This window comes from Chelonoidis abingdonii, chromosome 6, assembly GCF_003597395.2.
Source record: "Chelonoidis abingdonii isolate Lonesome George chromosome 6, CheloAbing_2.0, whole genome shotgun sequence".
Lineage (NCBI taxonomy): Eukaryota > Metazoa > Chordata > Testudines > Testudinidae > Chelonoidis > Chelonoidis abingdonii.
In genome coordinates, this window is record NC_133774.1 from 51,723,076 (window position 1) to 51,743,092 (window position 20,017).

The following is a 20,017-nucleotide window of genomic DNA, read 5'->3' on the forward strand; positions in this document are numbered from 1 at the left end:
ACTTTTCCATTAAGAGTGGGGGGCGGGGGAACCCAGAAGGACAAAGGATTTCCACCATATGCAAAAGATATATAAGTGGGTGGAACAGAGAAAAGTGGAGAGCCATCATGAGAAATCCCCTAGCTACCACCTGAGCTGGAACAAGGGCTGTACCAGGGGAAAGGACTGTGCCCAGACTAGGAAGGCATCCAGTCTGTGAAAGAAACTTATTGAAACATTTCTTAGGGTAAGATTTTATCTGTACTCCATTGTATTACTGTATTAGGCTTAGATTTGCGTGTTTTATTTCACTTGGTAATTCACTTTGTTCTGTCTGTTACTACTTGGAAACACAAATTCTACTTTCTGTATTTAATAAAATCACTTTTTACTTATTAATTAACTCAGAGTATGTGTTAATACCTGGGGGGGGAGAGGGGGGCAAACACCTGTGCATATCTCTCTATTAGTATTATAGTTTACCCTGTATAAGCTTTATACAGGGTAAAAAAAATAATTTGGGGCTTAGACCCCACTGGGAGTTGAGCATCTGAGTGTTAAAGATAAGAACATTTCTGTAAGCTGCTTTCAGTCAAGCCTACAGCTGTTAGGGGACCTGATTCAGATCTGGTCTGGGTCTGCAGCGGGCTAGCGAATCTGGCTCAAACCAGGCAGGACACTGAAGTCCTAAGCTGACAGGGCAGGAAAGCAGGGGCAGAAGTAGTCTTGGCACATCAGTTGGCAGCTCCCAAAGGGGTTTCTGTGATTTAACCCATCACAATACCTATGAACTTCAGTGGAGTTGCACTGGTGCCCATGAAAGCAGAATTTGGCTCACAGTCTCTGTCGAGAGATGTTGGACCAAATTCTGTTCACAGCTACTCTCGTGCAACCCCACTCTCTCAGAAGATGTTGCAAAGGTGTAACTTCCTTTTATCTTTTTGATCCAAGGTGACAGTTGATACCAAGGAAAGATATCTGTTTTTTAAAACACTGTCTGTTCACGCAGCGATAGATTTGTTAAAATGCATCAGTGTGATTGCTCAGAGGGAGAGTGAATCAGATACGTGGGGCAGCCAATGTAAAATGATGATTTTAAATTGTGAAGAGCTGCTGTTAGGACACTGGAATTGGATGTCTACAGTGATCTGGTAAGGGAGAAGTTGAAAATCACATGTCAGGCATTGCCTGTGGAAAGATCTGGATTTCTAAATTGTATTAAGCAACAGATTTCCCCACCTGAAAGGAATGACTTATTTACCCAGTTAGATTACTAACTACTCTGTTCCCCTTCCCACAGTTTGGTTTTCTACAAGTAAGAGTAGGATTTGGCCCTAATTTTGTATGCATTTTTAAAATCCTATTGTTTTATTAATCAGACAGGGACGCAGTACCCTGTGGTTTATATCTTGTCACATACTTGTACACGATGCTAATTTTTAGATGTTACATTGGTTTCAGATATTTATGAACCCTGTCCTTCCCTATGCAGCAAAAATAAACAGATATGTGTTGAACATATCAGTTGTTAATCCTACATATTGCTGTGTGTCTTATTTAATGTTATCTACAAAGTAGTTGCTATCAGGCAAGAACTGATATAAACAAGGTGTCAAACTTAATTGTAAAAGTAAAAGCTTTGTAAAAGTATACTGAATAAATAAGCTTTACATTTTAGACATGGGAATTTTACCTTCCATTTGTAAAAAGGCTTCCTGGTTTTTTTTATTTCATAAAGTTATTATTGCAATTTGCCAAATTAAAATTTAATTTTGTGTTACATGAAAACTAAAGTAATGAATTAGACATTTTGAAGAAAATTGCATACAGAGGGCCAAAGGACACCAACACTGAGGCATCAATGCTAGTTTCAAGTATATCAAGGTGGCCATCTTCAATGCATCTAAAAATACTTCATCATACTAAAACATTATGAAAGATTTTTTATTAAAGACAAACCTCTTGGTCAGTGAAGATCTCAATGAAGTTCTGGAACGAGAAAGATCCTGATTGGAGGATGAGCTCTCCTGTGTTTTCAAAGCACTGGCCAGTTAGTACAAGAAGCTTGTGTCTTGCAGCATCTGTGATCATTAAGCGCACCTAAGGTAAAGAACAAAAGCACAAAAATTAAATGCAGCTACCACACTTCCAACCTTCCTCTTTGGTCCAAACCCTGCTTTGCCTAATTTCAAACCCATTCACCCATTACTGGGTTTCTACTCTGTGACGTTCCACTCCATATGTTTTACGGAAATATGTGTATGAGTGTGAATATGTAACTGGAATATGCTTTATGCAAAAGGTCTCTTGTATGGTATCATAAAAGTTATAAACCATTGAATATATTCCTCCTATTTGTATCCATGTATCATTCTTGTATCTGAAGCTAGGAATATGAAGTCTAACTCTGAGGTCTTATTGTAATTATGCAAAGTGTGGGCCATTAATGGTGGTTTAGAATCTTGATGGCTCCCATTGACTAGGACAATTGGTTGTAAATGGTTTATTTACCTGCAAACCTTCCTGTTTACATATGGGTCAACCCAGGGAGGCTAGGGGTCTTACAGTGAGATGTGATACTGCAATCCATCTTAATCCTTGTACTTTTCCATGGATGGGGGATGGGGGGAGGGAACAAGCACAGACAAAAGACTCCTGCCTTGTGCCAAAGCTATAAAAGGGGGTGGAGCAGGACAAATAGGGCTGCCAGTCATGAGAAAACCCCTGCTTATCACCTGAGATGTCTGCTGGAACTAACAAGGACTGTGCCAGGAAAAGGATTGGGCCCAGACTAAGAAGGAATCTAGTCTGTGAAAGAAGCTTATTGGAACACCTCTGAGGGTGAGACATTACCTGTAATAAGTTTCTTAATGTATTAGGCTTAGACGTGTGTGTTTTTGCTTTATTTTGCTTGGTGACTTACTTTGTTCTGTCTGTTATTACTTGAAACCACTTACATCCTACTTTTTATACTTAATAAAATCACCTTTGTTTATTAATAAACCCAGAGTAAGTGATTAATAGCTGGGGGAGCAAACAACTGTGCATGTCTTTCTATCAGAGTTATAGAGGGTGAACAATTTATGAATTTATCCCGTATAAGCTTTATACAGAGTAAAACAAATTTACTTGGGGTTTGGATCCCATTGGGGTCTTGGTGCTGGAGACAAGTAACCTGCTGAGCTGTTTTCAGTTAAGATATAGCTTGGGGGGGGAGGGGGAAGGCCTGGACCAGACCCTGGGTCTGTGTTGCAGCAGGCTAGCGTGTCTGGCTCAGCAAGGCAAGGTTCTGGAAGTCCCAAGCTGGTCTGGAAAAATGGGCTCAGAGGTAATTCTAGCACATCAGGTGACAGTCCCAAGGGGATCTCTGTGACCAAACCCATCATATACTTTATTTATAAAGGACACTTAAAAAAGATGTTGTGGTACCTGTGTTGGTACCAGAATATTAGAGAGACAAGGTAGGTGAGGTAATATCTTTTATTGGAGCAACTTCTGTTGGTGAGAGACACAAGCTTTCACACTTACACAAAGCTCTTCTTCAGGTCTGGGAAAGCTTGAAGGCTTGTCTCTTCCACTAACAGAAGATGGTCCAATGAAAGATTCCTCCCAAAAAAGGTAGGCAGACAAATGGTTGACCTGTTATAGTGTACAGAACATGTTGTGCTGAAGTCATCCCTAATGTAATTCCATTGGCACTCAGGAAGAGTTACACAGAATACCTAACTTATCTCACTTAAAGAAGCAGAAAGAAAAAACAGTAAAGGAAAAATTAAAGGGAAGGGAATAAAAATGAGTGGAGAACAGGTACAGTGAAAAAAAGAAAACTGAAGAGAATGTGAAAAAGGAGGAAAGGAGAGTGAAAAATTAAAATAAAAAAAGTTACAATGGACCAAATGTATTCCTGGTGTACTGCTTCTGGATGTTGATGGAGTTACATCAGGGACAATTTTGGCCCAACATGACCTCTGCACTGTAACAGCTCAAACATTTGTATCTGCCTACCATTTTTTTGGGAGGAATGTCCTTCTTTCCCCAATGCATAGCACTATCTGCTCTTTAGCTAGAAAAACTTTACTAACAACTAAATTTATCGTGAAGAAAAAAACCAGGTATAAATTAAACGAAAAACTGTACAAACTTGGGACTAGTTTTGTGAACTAAAAATAATCTGCAAAGTTCATGAACCCTTATGCGCCCCAATATTCACCCATTCCTAACTTTAACCAACAGGAAATAGTCAAGTACACAATCTGTGATGCTCACAGTCAGAAAAAAATGGACACTGGAACTTGCACTGTGCTGGCACAGCATATTTTTCTGAATATACATTGGCAAATTATATGGATGCCTGTTGGTTCAAAGAGATTACTACTGGTAGAACAACGTTTTGAAGTTTTAAAGTAGATACTGAATATTAAAACACACTCTCTCTCTCTCTGTATGTGTGTGTGTGTATATATATATATTTTCTCTTTACCGTTACAGATTATTTTCACTTTCAAAACAGCTTTCAGTACAGCTGATAATTCCCAAGTTTTACCACTGCGCCATCACTGCTTGACAGTCTTTTGTCAAAGTAAAGCTTGTAGATCTAGAGGGATGTCTGCTGGCTAAATATGACTGGAATCCAGCTGAGTTTTGTGTAAAGAACTGAGTTCTTGAATACATTTTTTGCAAAATATTTCTAAGGCACAAAACAGCATCTCTCAGCACTCCCAGCAAGCTAGTTTTATAACTTTATATATTGATTGTTAAGCGATCAATTGCCCTAAATTATTCTGTCTTATGCCAGGAAGGATGCAGTATTGACCTAAATCTCTGTTCAACAACTCTGTTTTTAGAATGAGTTGAAAGGGGATAGTGAAGAGTATGGATCAGTAGGACCTCCACTTTGATCTTATTAAAGAAATGGCCCTGAAGTTTGAACAGCAGAAGGACCCCGTAATTAAAAGCAGGCCTAAAACGGGCTTGTCACTAATTGTGCTGGATGATAAAATCCAACAATATCCCTGGTGGGTCAAGGATTTCTGTTTCAGAAAAGAACATTGTAAGTGTTGGCCGGCTGGCTGATATATGTCGCTCAAGTCTCATCTGTTTTAGTTGTATTAAAATCCATTAAAGAACTGGCTTCCCTCTTTAATTTTTTTTTCTCTTTGCAGGAGCAATTCTGGGCAGTCAGCCAGCTTATGTATAAAACCACCAGCTTTTTCAGCCACAAAATTACTTCCTGTCTCATGAACCAAGATACATGACTGTCATAATTCCCCTCAATTTTGTTTATTAACTGATGATTAAAGAGTTTCTACAGAGATAAAGAACTATGACAGAAACAGAAAAAAAAATACTTGAAATTTTTAGAACATAATACATAGCATGTATAGAAAAAATGAAGAGACAAAGATAGAAAGAGTATAATGATGGCCTAATGGGGGACTATCAGAATTCTTTTAAATAAATTGTAATAAGGTAGTATAAAATAGATCAAGATGTGTTGTGTTCAACCCTAGCCTTGGTTGAGGCCCTATATTGTTCAAAGTAGATGAAAAATATCAGGATGTTACATGTTGTTGAAAGAAAGCCCAGAATTAAGTTAAATATATGGTGTTTAATGAGTCTGTCTGGCCTAAAGAAATAGCTAATTAGAAGTTTTCCAGATGTGGTAAAGTTATAAAATTGTTATAGCAACAGAGCAGAATCTTCTTAAAATGAGAGAAACTGTCCATATACAGACTATAGGAAATGTATTTTGTTTGGCAGTTTTGATGGGACAAGAATGTTGCCTGTTTTGGACACTTCTTTCCTAGAGAGTATTTGCAGCTTACTGAACATGTTAGGATTTTTAGGCAGCATCATGCTCAGTGCATAAACCTGCATCATTAATTACCACAAGGCAGGTCCCAAGGATTTACAATCACATCACGAGCCTTCTTCTTTCCCACTCTGACAGATATTCCATCCTGACTAGACAAGGAGATGGAACCAAATGACATCATCTCCTCTCTGGCTGTATCCTGAGCTGCTCCTGTGATATGAACCTAATGTTCCTGACTGTCATATGGTGGGGTGAGATGGTTATTTCTACTCCCACTTTTTTCCTTCTTCTGCTTTCTTAATTCTCATTTTGACTTTTGCCCAATGAGAGTCTGCTTAGCTAGCCAAGAAAAAATTAACCTTGCAACTTTTGCCTGTTACCAGTTTGGCAGAATAAAAGCATTGAAGAACAGCCAAATCTCAGGAAAAAACAAACAACAAAAAAAAAAACCTTTACCTCCCACAGACTGGTTAGAGGAAATGAAGAGTAACCTACCCAAACATTTTCCAGAGCCAAGGCAGTAAAGCCAGGGTGCAGGAGTTGCTAACTGGCCTGCATGCCAGCTGCTTTTCCCATGGTCTTCCATCAATTGAACTGCAAGCCTCAGAGACAGAAGCTGCATTTTCCTACCTTTTGCCATTCTTTCTTCTCCCCTGCCCCCATTTTTTGATGTTTTTCTTCCCTTATAAGAAGAAAGGGGATCAGACTTTAACAGCAGAACCTAAGAGCTGCCACCTGAACTGACTCTATCTTTTCTCATTAAATAAATTTACTGCAATTTAAGAGATTCTATAACAGCAGAGAGGAAATAAGAGAAATTGTAATAAAGATGACTTACTTGATGTTTAAAGGTTTAAACATTTGATTAGTATATCCTCCTTTTGCTTATGTGTGTTTAATGTTACACAATGTTAATAAGAATCTCTTCTTTGGTAGTTTACAGCAATTAAAACAAAACTATATCCCTGGCAACAAAATACCCATTTGAAGGTTTTATACTTCTAATACGTTCAGAAGGGATCATCCATACACACATTGAAAATTATTTGTTAACTGCATAAGTATCCCTATTTTTATCTGCCACACTTTCCTGGATGGAATGCTGCTTTGCCTCTCTCTCTAAGAGGGGTCTTGAGATACATGGCTGGTGCTTTGACCCTCTTCTAAAGAGTATGCAGGACTTGGAGATCTCATGTTCTGTGATAGCCTCCAACTCTGTTGATCATGGCATATGATTTCTTGGAGGAAAGATGTTACATACATGATAATCCTTCTCAAACATCTAAAACTGTCTCAGATGACCTGGTTTATATGAAGTTTAAAATAGACATACAGAACCAAGCCAGGGAGGGGTGCGGGAGCAGCAGCACAGGAGCTCTCATCGCAGTTGCCTCCACTTAATCAAAAACAGATTTTAGTGGGTTATTGGAAATGTAACCCTGAGAAAGGAGATATGAGTATTCCTGTTGTATGTCCTTTAAAATCCTATTATGGGAAAAGGAAACAAGAGGAAGAGATAAGGGAAGGCTGACACTTTTACTGACATTCACTCCCACATGTTCATTTATCTATAGTCAGAATACCCTTTCCTCTTATTCACTTACAGTGCTTTTATGACACATCCAAATAAGACATTTCCAGCTGACTTACCTCAGTACTAACTGCTTCATCTGAAGGGTTAATCAGGACTACTGTTTCTAAGACATCACTTCTGTGGTGAAGGATTTTCTGACCTGAAAGCACAGGAGAGGAAAAAAGAATCATAAGGCTTCATATGTTAAAACCAAAACTTCTTTCACGTAAGCACATGTCCTCCAGTGGGCCAGCTGTCACAGCAGCCTGAGCAAGGGCACTAACAGTGTCCCCTACATACATCCAGAGATGCCACCAATGTTCCCCTGGATAGGCCACATCCACTGCTGAAGGTCTTCACCAACTAGCACCTACCCCTGTCTCTTCCAACTTCCCTTTGTGATTGAATTGTTCCTAGGTGTACCTATTGGTCTGTCTGAATTAAATTATAAGGTCTTCTGAGTGAGGATCGTGGCCCAGATTACGGGCCACCTGAGGACCTGTCCCAATGTCTTTAATGTGTTTTTAAGCTACTTCACCTATACTCTCTATGAATAAGAACACTCTATGAATAATTTTCTGGGAGAAATTATTTATCAAACATGCAGGATTCTTGCAATGTTCCTGTCTCATATTCCTTGATCTTTCGGTTGTACACAGAATTTCTAACAGTCAATGTTATTAAATAAGAGTGAACAGACATTCAACATGCAGGTTCTTAAATGAATAAAATCTGTGTGGTTTTGGTGCTGTGTCATGGCACATTGGCTTTCATACTTAGTAGTTAGTCTGTCTCTGTATTTAATAGTGATATTCATCTCACTGGGTGTGGGTTCCCTAAAACACAACAGGGCTCTTGACATTTTCTTTCTTATGTTAATTGGTGATATGCTTATCAGCATTTTTTCTGTGAGAACTGCAGCAAGATAATTAGAAGCCTTATTGTGAAAGGAATGCCATCTAGAAACCCTGACTGGCAATTAGTCCAACAACCAGAATAACTGTCTCTTGCAAGCAGCATCTTGGTGTCAATTTAATTAATTAATTATGGCTAAAAGGAATGTGCAGGGAGCCCAGAGTAAACTGTCCATTGGGTAAGTTGGAAAATTCCTCTTAAAAAACCTTAATATTAATAAATAAATCAGAAGCAAGCAGTATGTCTGGAAACACTTCCGAAGAGGGTGGTGTTGATTCAGCCTGGGTTGCAGGCATAACTAGCTTCCCATGTAGCCTCACTGTCCCATTTTAAATATTCCCCTGCAAGAGAATCCAGCATGGGGGTTCCACTGAGGCCTTGGCTACAATGGTGCTTTACAGCGCTGCAACCTTCTCGCTCAGGGGTGTGAAAAAAACACCCCCCTGAACGCTGCAAGATACAGCACTGTAAAGCGCCAGTTTAAACAGTGCTCCCAGTGCTGCAAGCTAAACCCCATCAGGATGTGGCGTACGTGCAGCGCTTTGAAGTTTCAAGTGTAGCCATACCCTGATATATTGGTGCTGCACATAGCACTTCTCCAGCATTACCAGCATAAGCCCCTCTTTCTGCAGTACCAGGGGATCACTTTGCTATTTCTCTTGTGGGCCCCAAAGAAGGGGAGGAAAGACACAGAAATGAGGATGAGACAGGCACAAACAGGAATGAGAGAAAGGGGAACAGAAATATACAACCGGCTGATGGAAGAGGGATGAAGCATACAAATGGAGAAGGACAGACACTTGAGCATCAGGCTAGTGGCAGACCAGGAGAATTAAGGGCCGAACTTGATCTTCCATTCTCTGTGCCAGCAGGTGAGGAGCGTTGCAGGGGCAGTGCATTGAGCCCCTGAGAGAATAAGTATGTGCCTGTGTTGCTTTCTGGTAGCTCTTTTAGTTTGACTCATGGAGTAGTATCTGCAGTCTCTGGAGGAAGCTCTGCCAGAGGGAGGCAGATTGTGAAATATCGTTTTTAGAACAAGGGTAATAAAAGGAGAAACCCATCAGACCACTAAAGACTGAAGCAAAGAGGAGGAGAGAGAAAATCAAAAACAAAGAGGAGAAAAAAGAAAGCCTACGTGTGTCAGAAATAAAAGGAGTGGAGGGAAAAAATAAACATACAAAATCCTGGGGAGGTGAAGACATGCAAAGAAAAGAGGACAGAGCTAATAAAAAAAGGAAAGAAATACAAAATGGGTAGTATAATTTAAGAGGAGAGATTGTATTTAAAGATTTTTGGCTAATAATACTGTGGGAAAGTACCTCAAAGCAGCGTCCTGGAAACTCCATATTCACCCGTGTCATATAGTTATGATATATTTCATACAAAGCATGCCATGTAAGATACCACATGAAAGATCCTGATCTGCTGAAACCCACTGTTCTGTCCAAATATGTATATTGTTAATGTGTATGATGTTATGAGATTTTGCTGTATGGTTGTTAGTGAAGTATGTTGTGAGTTTGGAAGTCGCCCAATGCTAGTTCTCCGGTGACAACAACAAAGGAGGTGACCAACACGCTGGTGGGCGTAGAATGATCATCACCAGCCACTGACCAGCAGGAGAATAGCAAACAAGGGATTAACAATTCAATGACAGTTGCGCAAGCACCACACAATGGGGACTGCTCAACTTTATGACTCATTTGCACAAGATCACACCAGGGAGATTGCTCAATTCTGTGACTCAGCAAAGCCCCCCAGATTAGTGTCTTCCAGGCACATGGAATGAAGATATAAAATAGGGGACAGTGGCATCATGCTTTGGCCGCTCTCTTCTCATACCTACACTAAAGCTGAGAAGACAAAGGCCACGTCTAAAATACGGGATAATATCGAATTAGCTAAAATCGGTTTTATAAAACTGATATTATAAATTCGATTTCATGGGGCCACACTAGGCACAGTAATTCGGCGTTGTCCGTCCATGGTCCAAGGCTAACGTCGATTTCTGAAGCGTTGCATTGTGGGTAGCTCTTCCGTAGCTATCCCATAGTTCCCGCAGTCTCCCCCGCCCCTTGGAATTCTGGGTTGAATCATTATTGTCGCGGGTGGTTCTGGGTAAATGTCGTCAGTCATTCCTTCCTCCGGGAAAACATCAGCTGACAATTTAACAATTCATATGACAGTTGCCAAGCACCACAGCCAATGGGGGACTGCTCAACTTTATGACTCATTTTGCACAAGAGATCCCACCAGGGAGATTGCTCAGATTCTGTTGACTCAGCAAAGCCCCCCAGATTGTGTCTTTCCAGGCACATCGGGAATGAAAGATATAACATAGGGGACAGTGGCATCATGGCTTTGTTCGCTCTCTTCTCAATACCTACACTAAAGCTGAGAAGACAACGGCCACGTCAAATATACTGGGATATATCAATTATCCTAAAATCGGTTATTATAAAAACTGATTTATTAAATTCGATTTCATGGGGCCACACTAGCACAGTAATTCGGCGTTTCCGTCCATTGTCCAAGGCTAACGTCGATTTCTGAAGCTTGCCATTGTGAGGTAGCTCTTCCGATAGCTTTCCCATAGTTCCGCCGTTATTCCCCCCCTTTGGGAAATTCTGCGGTTGAATCTTATTGTCAGCGGGTGGCGTTTCTGGGTTAAATGTCGTCCAGTCATTCCCTTCCTCCGGGAAAACAATCAGCTGACATCCTTTCGCACCGTTTTTCCCTGGGATTGCCCTGGCGACGCATAGCACGGCAACCATGGAGCCCGTTTCAGCTTTTTTTTTTTCCGGCCACGTAATGTGTACATGGGATGTGCGCGGACGAGAGGCAATCCTCCAGTGCTACACAGCAGCCTTCACTTGCTTTTTGCACGATAGCAGGATGGTACGAACGACCCTGGGAACCGTCTACTGCCGGAGAAAACTGGCAATGAGATGCGTTCTCTCCCCCCTTGTACTGTCGTGCTATATGAGTGCCCCTGGCTGAATCTGTACCGGCACACGCAAAAACAAAATTTGGGATTGACTAACTTGGGACTTAGTCAATCCCTCCTTATGGTTTTAAAAAAATAAGAGTCCATCCTGCCTAGAATAAGGGCAAGGGTATTAGAGGACCAGTTGTATCGAGCACAGCCTGCTCCGTGTCAGTATTCACAGGGGGTGCCCCTGCAACACTCCACACCGTTGCTTCCCTCCTGCCTCAACCTTCCTGAGATACCGGTGGCAGTATCCTGCCATTTGTGTGTCATGAAAGTAATAAAGATGCGAATAAGAAACACTGAGTGTTTAGTGACATAACAATGAGGGGGAGGCGCCTCTCGGCGCGGATCATAGTCCCGGCAGGGACATTAAACGGTGTGGGGGAAGACACCAGCATGCTGCTGCTATGACAGTCCAGGACAGTACAGAATTTTTTCTTTACACAGGAAAGGGAGGGGGCTGAAGCCCCCAGATGCTATGATTGAAGTTGTTATTAGTCCGTTCTGTCCTATCTACTGGGGAGTAACGCAATGTTGCTCGATGTCAACCTGTTAGATATTTCGTGGGACGGCTACTAGTCCTATTGAGTCTACCACGAGAGTGGGAGAGGGAGAGGATTTCGGATCTGCTCTTCACTGCTTGCAGCATGCGTCTACCAGCAGCATTTCAGTACCATAGAGGTGACATTGAAAGTAGTCACAGAAATATTTCTTTCCCTTTTCTTCAGTGGGGTGGTAAACGGTGCGGGGAGAACTGAGGAGTTATATTCCCTGAACCAGCCAGACACTGTTGTTTGAACCTACAGACCTGGGGCTCAGCCAAGAATGCAAATACTTTTCAGAGATGCTGTGGCTGGTGGATAGCTGGAGTCCTCAATACGCCCCTCCATTCCAGAGCGTCCTTTGGATCTCTGGCTTCCCGTTACGCTTTGCTCATTGCAGCGCTGTGTATCCTGGAGATTTTTTTTTCAAACGCCTTTTGGCATTTTTCCTGTTTCTTGTAACGGAGCTCTGATACAAACAATTTGTTTCCCCATACAGCGATCATTATCTAGGTATCTCCGTTACGCGTCATGCTGGCAGCTCTTTTTGGATTTGAGACTGCTCGCCACCCGTGCTGATCAGAGCTCCAACGCTGGGCAAACAGGAAATGTAATTCAAAGTTCGGCGGGGCTTTTCCTGTTTAACCTTGCCCGTGCTCGAGTTCGATTGCTGTCCGAAGCGGTCCGTGGTGCACTGTGGGATACCGCCCGGAGGCTAATCACATCAATTTCCGTCACACTAACCGTTAATCCGATTGTTAATATCGAATTACGCTCCTCTCGTCGTAGGTGGGTAACAGAAATCATTTAAAGAGCCCTTTAGGATCGATCTTAAAGAGCGTTGTAGTGTGGACGGGTACAGCGTTAAATTGATTTAACGCTCTTTAAATCGATTTAAACGCGTAGTGTAGACCAGGCCAAAGACTTGAACTGAGGAAACTGGTCCCAGGCTTAAAGGGGATTGAGCTGTAACATCTGGTGGGGTGAGAAAACTGCTTGAACCAAATACCTAGTCTAATAAGATTTAGACTGGTGCTTACATTTTATTTTCTTTGACCTTTTGTGCCTAGAACTTATAATCACTTACAATCTATCTTTCTGTAGTTAATAAATCTGTTTCAGATTTTACCTAAAACAGTGTGTTTTGCTTGAAGTGCTCGGGAAACTTCAGATGAGTTTACAAGGTTCGTGTGTCTCCTTTCCACATCAGGGGATGGACTGGGCAATGAACTGAAGATGGCTCAGTTCTTGGATACAAGGCAAGAGTCTTGGGAAATTTGCTGTGCCCTTCTGTGTGTGATTTGTGAGTGGCTCAGCGAGCGTTCTTGCAACTAGCTGGATGTGTGGCTCCACATGCTGTTGTGTTGAGAGAGAGTAGCGCCTGGAGGGGTTTGCTGCCTGTCACTAGCAAAGCATCGTGAGAGACAGCCTAGGCTGGAAACTTAAGGAGACACAACAGTATCTGAGTTCCAGGATGTACCCGGGGATCCTGTCACAAATACAGATAGCTCAAAAAAACTCAGTAATTGCACCAGCTTTTTTTTCTATTTATGTTACTTGAAAGAGAGCATGAATCTATGTACTGGTGAGTAAGGGAGGGGCAGGCATCACTCCTTGACAGTAAGTTTTAGGGTTAGCATTCCAATCTGTAACTTGATTTTCATACAGTCACCTGCTTCTTCCCAACTGAAACACATATTTAGGCCTAACTTCGATAAATTCTCCATCTAATTCCTTCACCACAGAAGCTTTACACTCTAAAGTTTAGAAGGCCCTCTAAAATCTGATATGTCAAGGATTCTGCTGGCTTCCTCAGTGAAAAGATTAGGCAGTCTATAGAATATGGCCTTTTGTGTTGAGAGAAGAACAAAAAACGGTCCTCCTTCACTTACGGCAAAGATTTTTTATATGATAATTTGGTGGCAATGAAAATCCTTTTCCATGCCAAAGTATATGTAAGGATGCACAACTCCAGTTTAATACAAAGAATCAAATTCTGACTTCAGTGAAGCTGCCCCAGTTTACACTTCTGTAACTGCAATCTGGATTTGTACCTAAGTAAATTAAAAGAATGCTGACCAACACTGATGACGGTCAGAACACTACAAATGTTTAATCTTTATGCTATATAAACAACGACAACACCTGTACATACATACTGAGAGCTACGTAGGGCAGTAACTCATCTCCTATTGGTTAAATTTGATACTGCTGTACATTTAGGGACTGAGGCGTGGGTACACCTAAAATATGTCTGATTTGGATATGGTGTGAGGTACACGAGGTTGAGGGCCAAGTGTCTATATGCCTTCAGCCCCACAAGATTTTAAAACATTTTAAAAAATTATCTCAACTAGATTTTTAAAGTAAATAGCCACTAATTTTATAAAACACTGCAGCTGTTTCTCTTTAAATGCTATTACTAGCTTTGGAAAATGCTTTCAGTGATGTTTTTGTAACAACTCAGGCTGAGTCCCAGCCTACATCATTATACTAGATGTACCTGCGCAAACAAAACCATCTGCTTTTTCTTTTCATAATACCCTCAAACTGAAAAAAAAAACTGCATATAAAAATGAATCAGTTTTTTGCAGTCATAGGATTATCCTTGACAAGGTTTTCACAACTTTCAGTTCACGTAAAACTCAAAAAATCTTTCTCCCTATCATAACTGCTCTTACAGCTGCTACTATGCTTCTGTGTAAACTTTCAAAGAGAAGTGCAGACTTAAAGAGGTCTGCTGCGGTTTGCCAAGAATTTTCATAATGTTTGTTTAGAAGGAAGGAAGAAAAGCTATTAAAATCTTGCAGGAGCTCCTCTATTGACATCATTGACAGTTGGTATCAGTCCAGTTCTGGTCATACAACCACATCATTAAACCTACTGGATCAAATCTTGATCTCAGTTATACCAGTATATACCAGTTATACCAGTATAACTGAGATAAGGATTTGGTCCACTACAACTACTGGTGCATTGTTAGGTAGTCATGCTTGTTAAAGAACTGACTGAACTACCCTCTCACAGAACTGACCTCTCCAGGTCAGGGTTGACCATGTCAGTTAGGCAGCATGGAACCCCTTTTACTGCTAGCATTCGTATTGTCCCTATTCTATTGATGGCTATATCACAATTAATTTTATAAAATTTGTATATAAAAATTAGAAAGGAAAGGCAATTGTAGGTAAGGAGGCACTGCTATGAACCTAATTATTGCTATATTTATCATTACCCAGATTTGCTGCATAATACTAAGCCATCAGGCATGCATGCTTGTGCCAACAAGCAAGTCAGCAGAGATGTTACCATCAGCTCTTAACCCCATCAATCATTAATACCAATGCTTGGCTGCACAATGTAAATCAATTCTCTTTCTTATACAAATGAAATTTTAAAAAGCAGCATCTGTGGAATTCTCTGGAGAAACAATTGTAATAAAAAACAGCCTGTGATAAATATGGCTAGAGGGGATGAGAGAGAATGCAATCCATTTGGAAACAAGGAGTGTTCAACACATTTAATAGTCAGTCTTTGTTTGGCAGTTTTTAACAACTATTTCTCATTCAAAAAATTTTTTACACTTCTTTTCTTTTTCAAAGGCATGAATAAAATGTTACCAGCATCATTACACAACATAGGGTTAACAGATGACAGAGGGTACGTCTACACTGCACGATTATTTCGAATTAGCTTAAACCGATATTACAAAACAGATCTAATAAAATCGGTTTAGCGCGTCCACAGTGGGATCACGATATCAATTGTTTGCGTCCATGGTCCAAAGCTACCATCGATTTCAGGAGCGGTGCACTGTGGGTAGCTGTTCCTCAGCTATCCCATAGTTCCCACTTCCGGGTTGAGAGCACAGTGCCTGATGGGGCAGAAAACATTGCCCCGGGTGGTGCTGGGTACAGCCTCACCCCTCCCTTTGTGAAGGCAGCAGACAACCCTTTATTTGGCACCTTTTTCCCGAGTGCATGAGCAACGCATAGGCACAGCAATCATGACGCCTGAGATCACAAACGGTATCCTGACGTGTCAACACCTTCGCGTACTCTCTGCCAGCCAGCTTCAGACACAGAGGGTGACCATTTTACAGTACTCAAGGAATTATTTATTTTACTTTCTTTACGTGCTGGGGGGGTGGAAAGAGACTGACAGCTGTTCCGTGAACCACCAAGACACCGTGTATTAAGCTACAGACATTGGCCTCAGCACAAGAATGCAAATAGTTTTCAGAGACTGCTGTGGAGACTGGTAGCTGTAGTCCTCATTACCCCCTCCCTCCCTCCATGAGCACCGTTTGAGTCTCTGCTTCCCGTTACGGTTTGTCACGCACCGCTGTGTATCCTGGAGTTATTTTCAAACGCTTTGGCATTTCCTGTTCTTTAACGGAGCTCTGATAAAACAGATTGTCTCACCAATACAGCGATCAGATCTAGTATCTCCCGTAGGTTCAATGCAGGAGCTACTTTTGCATTGAACTGCATCGCCACCAGTGCTGATCAGAGTGGACACGTAAAGCAGGAAATGTCATTCTAAAGGGTTCGGGGCTTTTCCTGTTTACCGTACTCTGCATCCGAGTTCGATTGCGGACCAGAGCGGTCAGTGGTGCACTGGGGATACCTCTAGGAGCCATAATGTCGATTTCCGTCCACACGAACCCTAATCCAAGTTATCACTTTCGAATTTAGCCAGCTACTCCTCTCGTCGAGGAGTTCCGAAATCGATTTAAGGAGCCGTTTAACTCGATATTAATGACGACGTCGTGTGAACGGGTACAGCGTTAAATCGGTATATCGGCCATTAAACCGATTTAAAGTCGCAGTGTAGACCTGGACAGAGTGAGCAAAGCTCTCTAATGATTATTTTCCACACTGCTAGTGAATAGAAAGTAAAAGGTCAGCGGCTATGTTCTCAAAATCCTCTATGTACTTGTAAATTAGCTTTGATACACATAGCTCTCTACATGCCTTTGTTTTGCGGAAACATTCCTGGATTGCTGTAGACACCAAGGAAACAAGTAAAACACAAATCATACTAATTTCAAGGGTCCCACTCCAACCTCCAGAAGAATTTTTTTATGGATAAAAATAATACTTCAGGGAAAAACAATGCACCCCAACAGAATGATGCTATGTTTGAGGAACACCAATAAGTAAATCCCTTTTCAGTTTCTTTGGATGCAAGCAAAGGAAAAGGCCCTCCATATTTTCAGTGTTACTGTGAACAAACAAAAGCCCTATTTATGGGTATTACACATGTATTCACATATTAGGGGCTTGATTCTCTACTGCTTTGCATCATGTATAGTCATTTTCACCTGCTCAGAGTGAGTGCATGATGGGTTTAAATGTTATTGAATCAAGATTACACACACACAAACACTTACACAGGTGACAGCATTTCACACACACACACGTAAATAACTACATAAAGAAAGGGGCCAGGCAGTAGACACTCAGACCCTCCTTTATAGCTAAATTCCAAAGGACAAACTACTCCCTTAACAAAAATTTAAATAATAAATATTCTGAAGTCTACCCAAAAGATCTCAGCTGTTACAGATGACATCAGATAGGACATGAGAGCTACGAAGTTGGCAGAAGAGACTATATCAGGGCATGTCAACCATTACATTAGAAACCAGCTCCTGATGCTCATGAATCCTTGAAGAAAAATTTGCTTTACCCTACCCTTAGGTGAGGAGGACGGATTCCAAAGATCAAAGCAAGAGATCCCTTTGAAATGAATGAGGATTTTGGCCTAAAAACAACTGTGCAACATAACCCCAAGGTTGATGGGTTGTTTTTTTTTGTTTTTGTTTTTACAATTTGAATCTTTATTTAGTCATTAAGAATATCTAAATCTTCTGAGGCCTGGGCCTTGGATAGCTCCAAACTATGGTCCCTAATACAGCAAACAGAAAATAAAACCTTTTTAACTCTTCCGTCTTCTTTGGATGCTGGGGATATCAAATTGAGACCATCAAAAGGACATTTAAACCTCAGTGTTAGGTTAACACAGTTGCTCTCCATTATCCACAAGGCAGATAATATGAGTTCTGGAAGGCTCATTTTCCAACAGTGATTTTTTTATTGAGTAAAAGAATTCATTTGTTCTGGTGTTTTTAACACAAAAACCAAACAAAACACACCATCAAGTAATGCTAATGCCGTGACAGTCCAAAATCCTCTGCACCAGCATCCTTGAGGCCCTTCGCCACAGCTACGACGCTTCTAGCTGAAGAAGAAAGGATCAAGATCCTCTTTACAGCAGATCCTTAATTAGCTGGAGAAATCATTTGTTAGTGACATGAAACACTCCTTCCCTCTCATCGTCAGGGTCTGAACACAGTACTTCAGGCCCCAGTGACCCAAACTGCATCATTACCACCAGGCTGAAACAATACAGCTCACTGAGAGGACTTAGAGAGTCCATGAGTGAAAAACTGGATTTTGTACACTGATCAGTAACCTCATTAGAATCTGAATGAAAAATGTTTTAGCAAGACTGACAGCAGTGGAGAAGCAAATTGCCCGAGTGGAACACATGCTGGTGCATGTAAAGGCTGAAGTTTAAAAAAAAATGGTAGAACAACTGAGGAAATAGGTAAGTTTTAAAAAACAACAACAAATACATTGGGTTTTATGTTGAGACCCAAGCAAGAACAGGGTACCTAAGAATTTGGGACAGACCATCTGGCAACAAGAGAAAAGGATCTGCAGACTTGATGGAAACAGTTTAAAATATTCTAGAGGATGGTGATGATTGTGATGATAACATTACAGGAACTCCTCACTTAAAGTCGTCCCAGTTAACATTGTTTCCATGTTAAGTTGCTGATCAATTAGAGAACATGCTCGTTTAAAGTTGTGAAATGCTCCCTTCTAACGTCATTTGGCAGCTGCCTCTGTTTTGTCCACTGCTTGCAGGAAGAGCAGCCCGCTGCAGCTAGCTGGTGGGGGCTTGGAACTAGGGTGGACCAGCAGCCCCCCTATCAGCTCCTCACTCCCCTAAGTCCCCAGTGCAGCAGCTGTCCTTCCTCCCACTGCCATGTGCTGCTCCTGCCCTCTGCCTTGGAGCTGCTCCCAGAGACTCCTGCTTCCTGTTCGTGGAGCGGAAAAAGGGCTAATGTTAAGGTGTCTCCCTCTCCCCCCTGCTCCTGCACCCGACTTACCCCTTTGTCTTTTAAATATCTTGGGTTAGTCTGCCCTTCAGTTTGATAGGTCTCTCTGTTTAGAACTGTGGACTGTGTTATTATTCTGAACTTAATTACTGTGATGCACTCATTCTTCCTCAAAATAGTCTCTCTAAAATCTCCCTCTCCCACCCAAAATGGAGGATGCAATCAAATTTCATATGGTTCAACCTCAGTTTTGTGACTGGCTAGAGGTTCGGGTCCTTCCCCTTATGATTAATTTGTCAACTAAAAATCCCTCCGCAGTAATACACTGCAGTGTGTTGTAGTTTTTTTAAATGATTTTTAACAACCAAAATCAAAACCAGTCAAACTGATTTTCTTTTAACCATTTAGCTGACACCTCATCAGGCAGATTTCATTTGGGCTCGCACTTGCATGTAATAAAGCCCTGAAAATAGAAGATTAAAGCAAAGATTTTGATGCAGATTGAACAGTAACTGCATGGTCCACCCTAACATTCAGGAACTCCTCACTTAACATGGTAGTTATGTTCCTGGAAAATGTGACTTTAAGCGAAACGATGTTAAGCAAATCCAATTTCCCCATAAGAATTAAAGTAAATGAGGGGGTTAGGTTCCAGGAAATTTTTATCACCAGACAAAAGCTTTTATATATATATATATATATATATATCACACACACATACACACACACACACACACACACAGTATAAGTTTTAAACAAACAATTTAACACTGGTACACGGTGATGATGATTGTGAAGCTTAATTGAGGTGGAGGAGTCAGAGCGTGGGATATTTCCCAGGGAATGCCTTACTGCTAAATGAACTAGCAATTGACTGAACCTTCAAGGGTTAACTCTTACAAAACTCTGCAAGGCAGCAGGAAAGGAGGGAGGGCAAACAGAGACAGAGAGACACACCCTGTGTGTGAGAGAAAAAATGTGCATTTCCCCTTTAAGTAGCTGACCCCAGGCTTAAGTACACTGCCTTGTTAATTAAATCAGCTTGCTGAGACCTGAGATGGCAGCTACTGCC

The 20,017-nt window shown here is 41.2% G+C and overlaps 1 protein-coding gene across 1 annotated transcript in view; it reads right to left on the bottom strand.

Moving 5' to 3' along the window:
• MAP1B (microtubule associated protein 1B) overlaps nt 1-20,017 on the bottom strand; it is a 111,546-nt gene that overhangs the window by 24,055 nt on the left and 67,474 nt on the right. Inside the window, exons 3-4 of the mRNA XM_032769587.2 lie at nt 7,445-7,527; nt 1,939-2,079 (exon numbers count right to left, since the gene is read on the bottom strand). Coding sequence (XP_032625478.1) covers nt 1,939-2,079; nt 7,445-7,527 — 224 coding nt within the window. The remainder of the gene's footprint in view (nt 1-1,938; nt 2,080-7,444; nt 7,528-20,017) is intronic.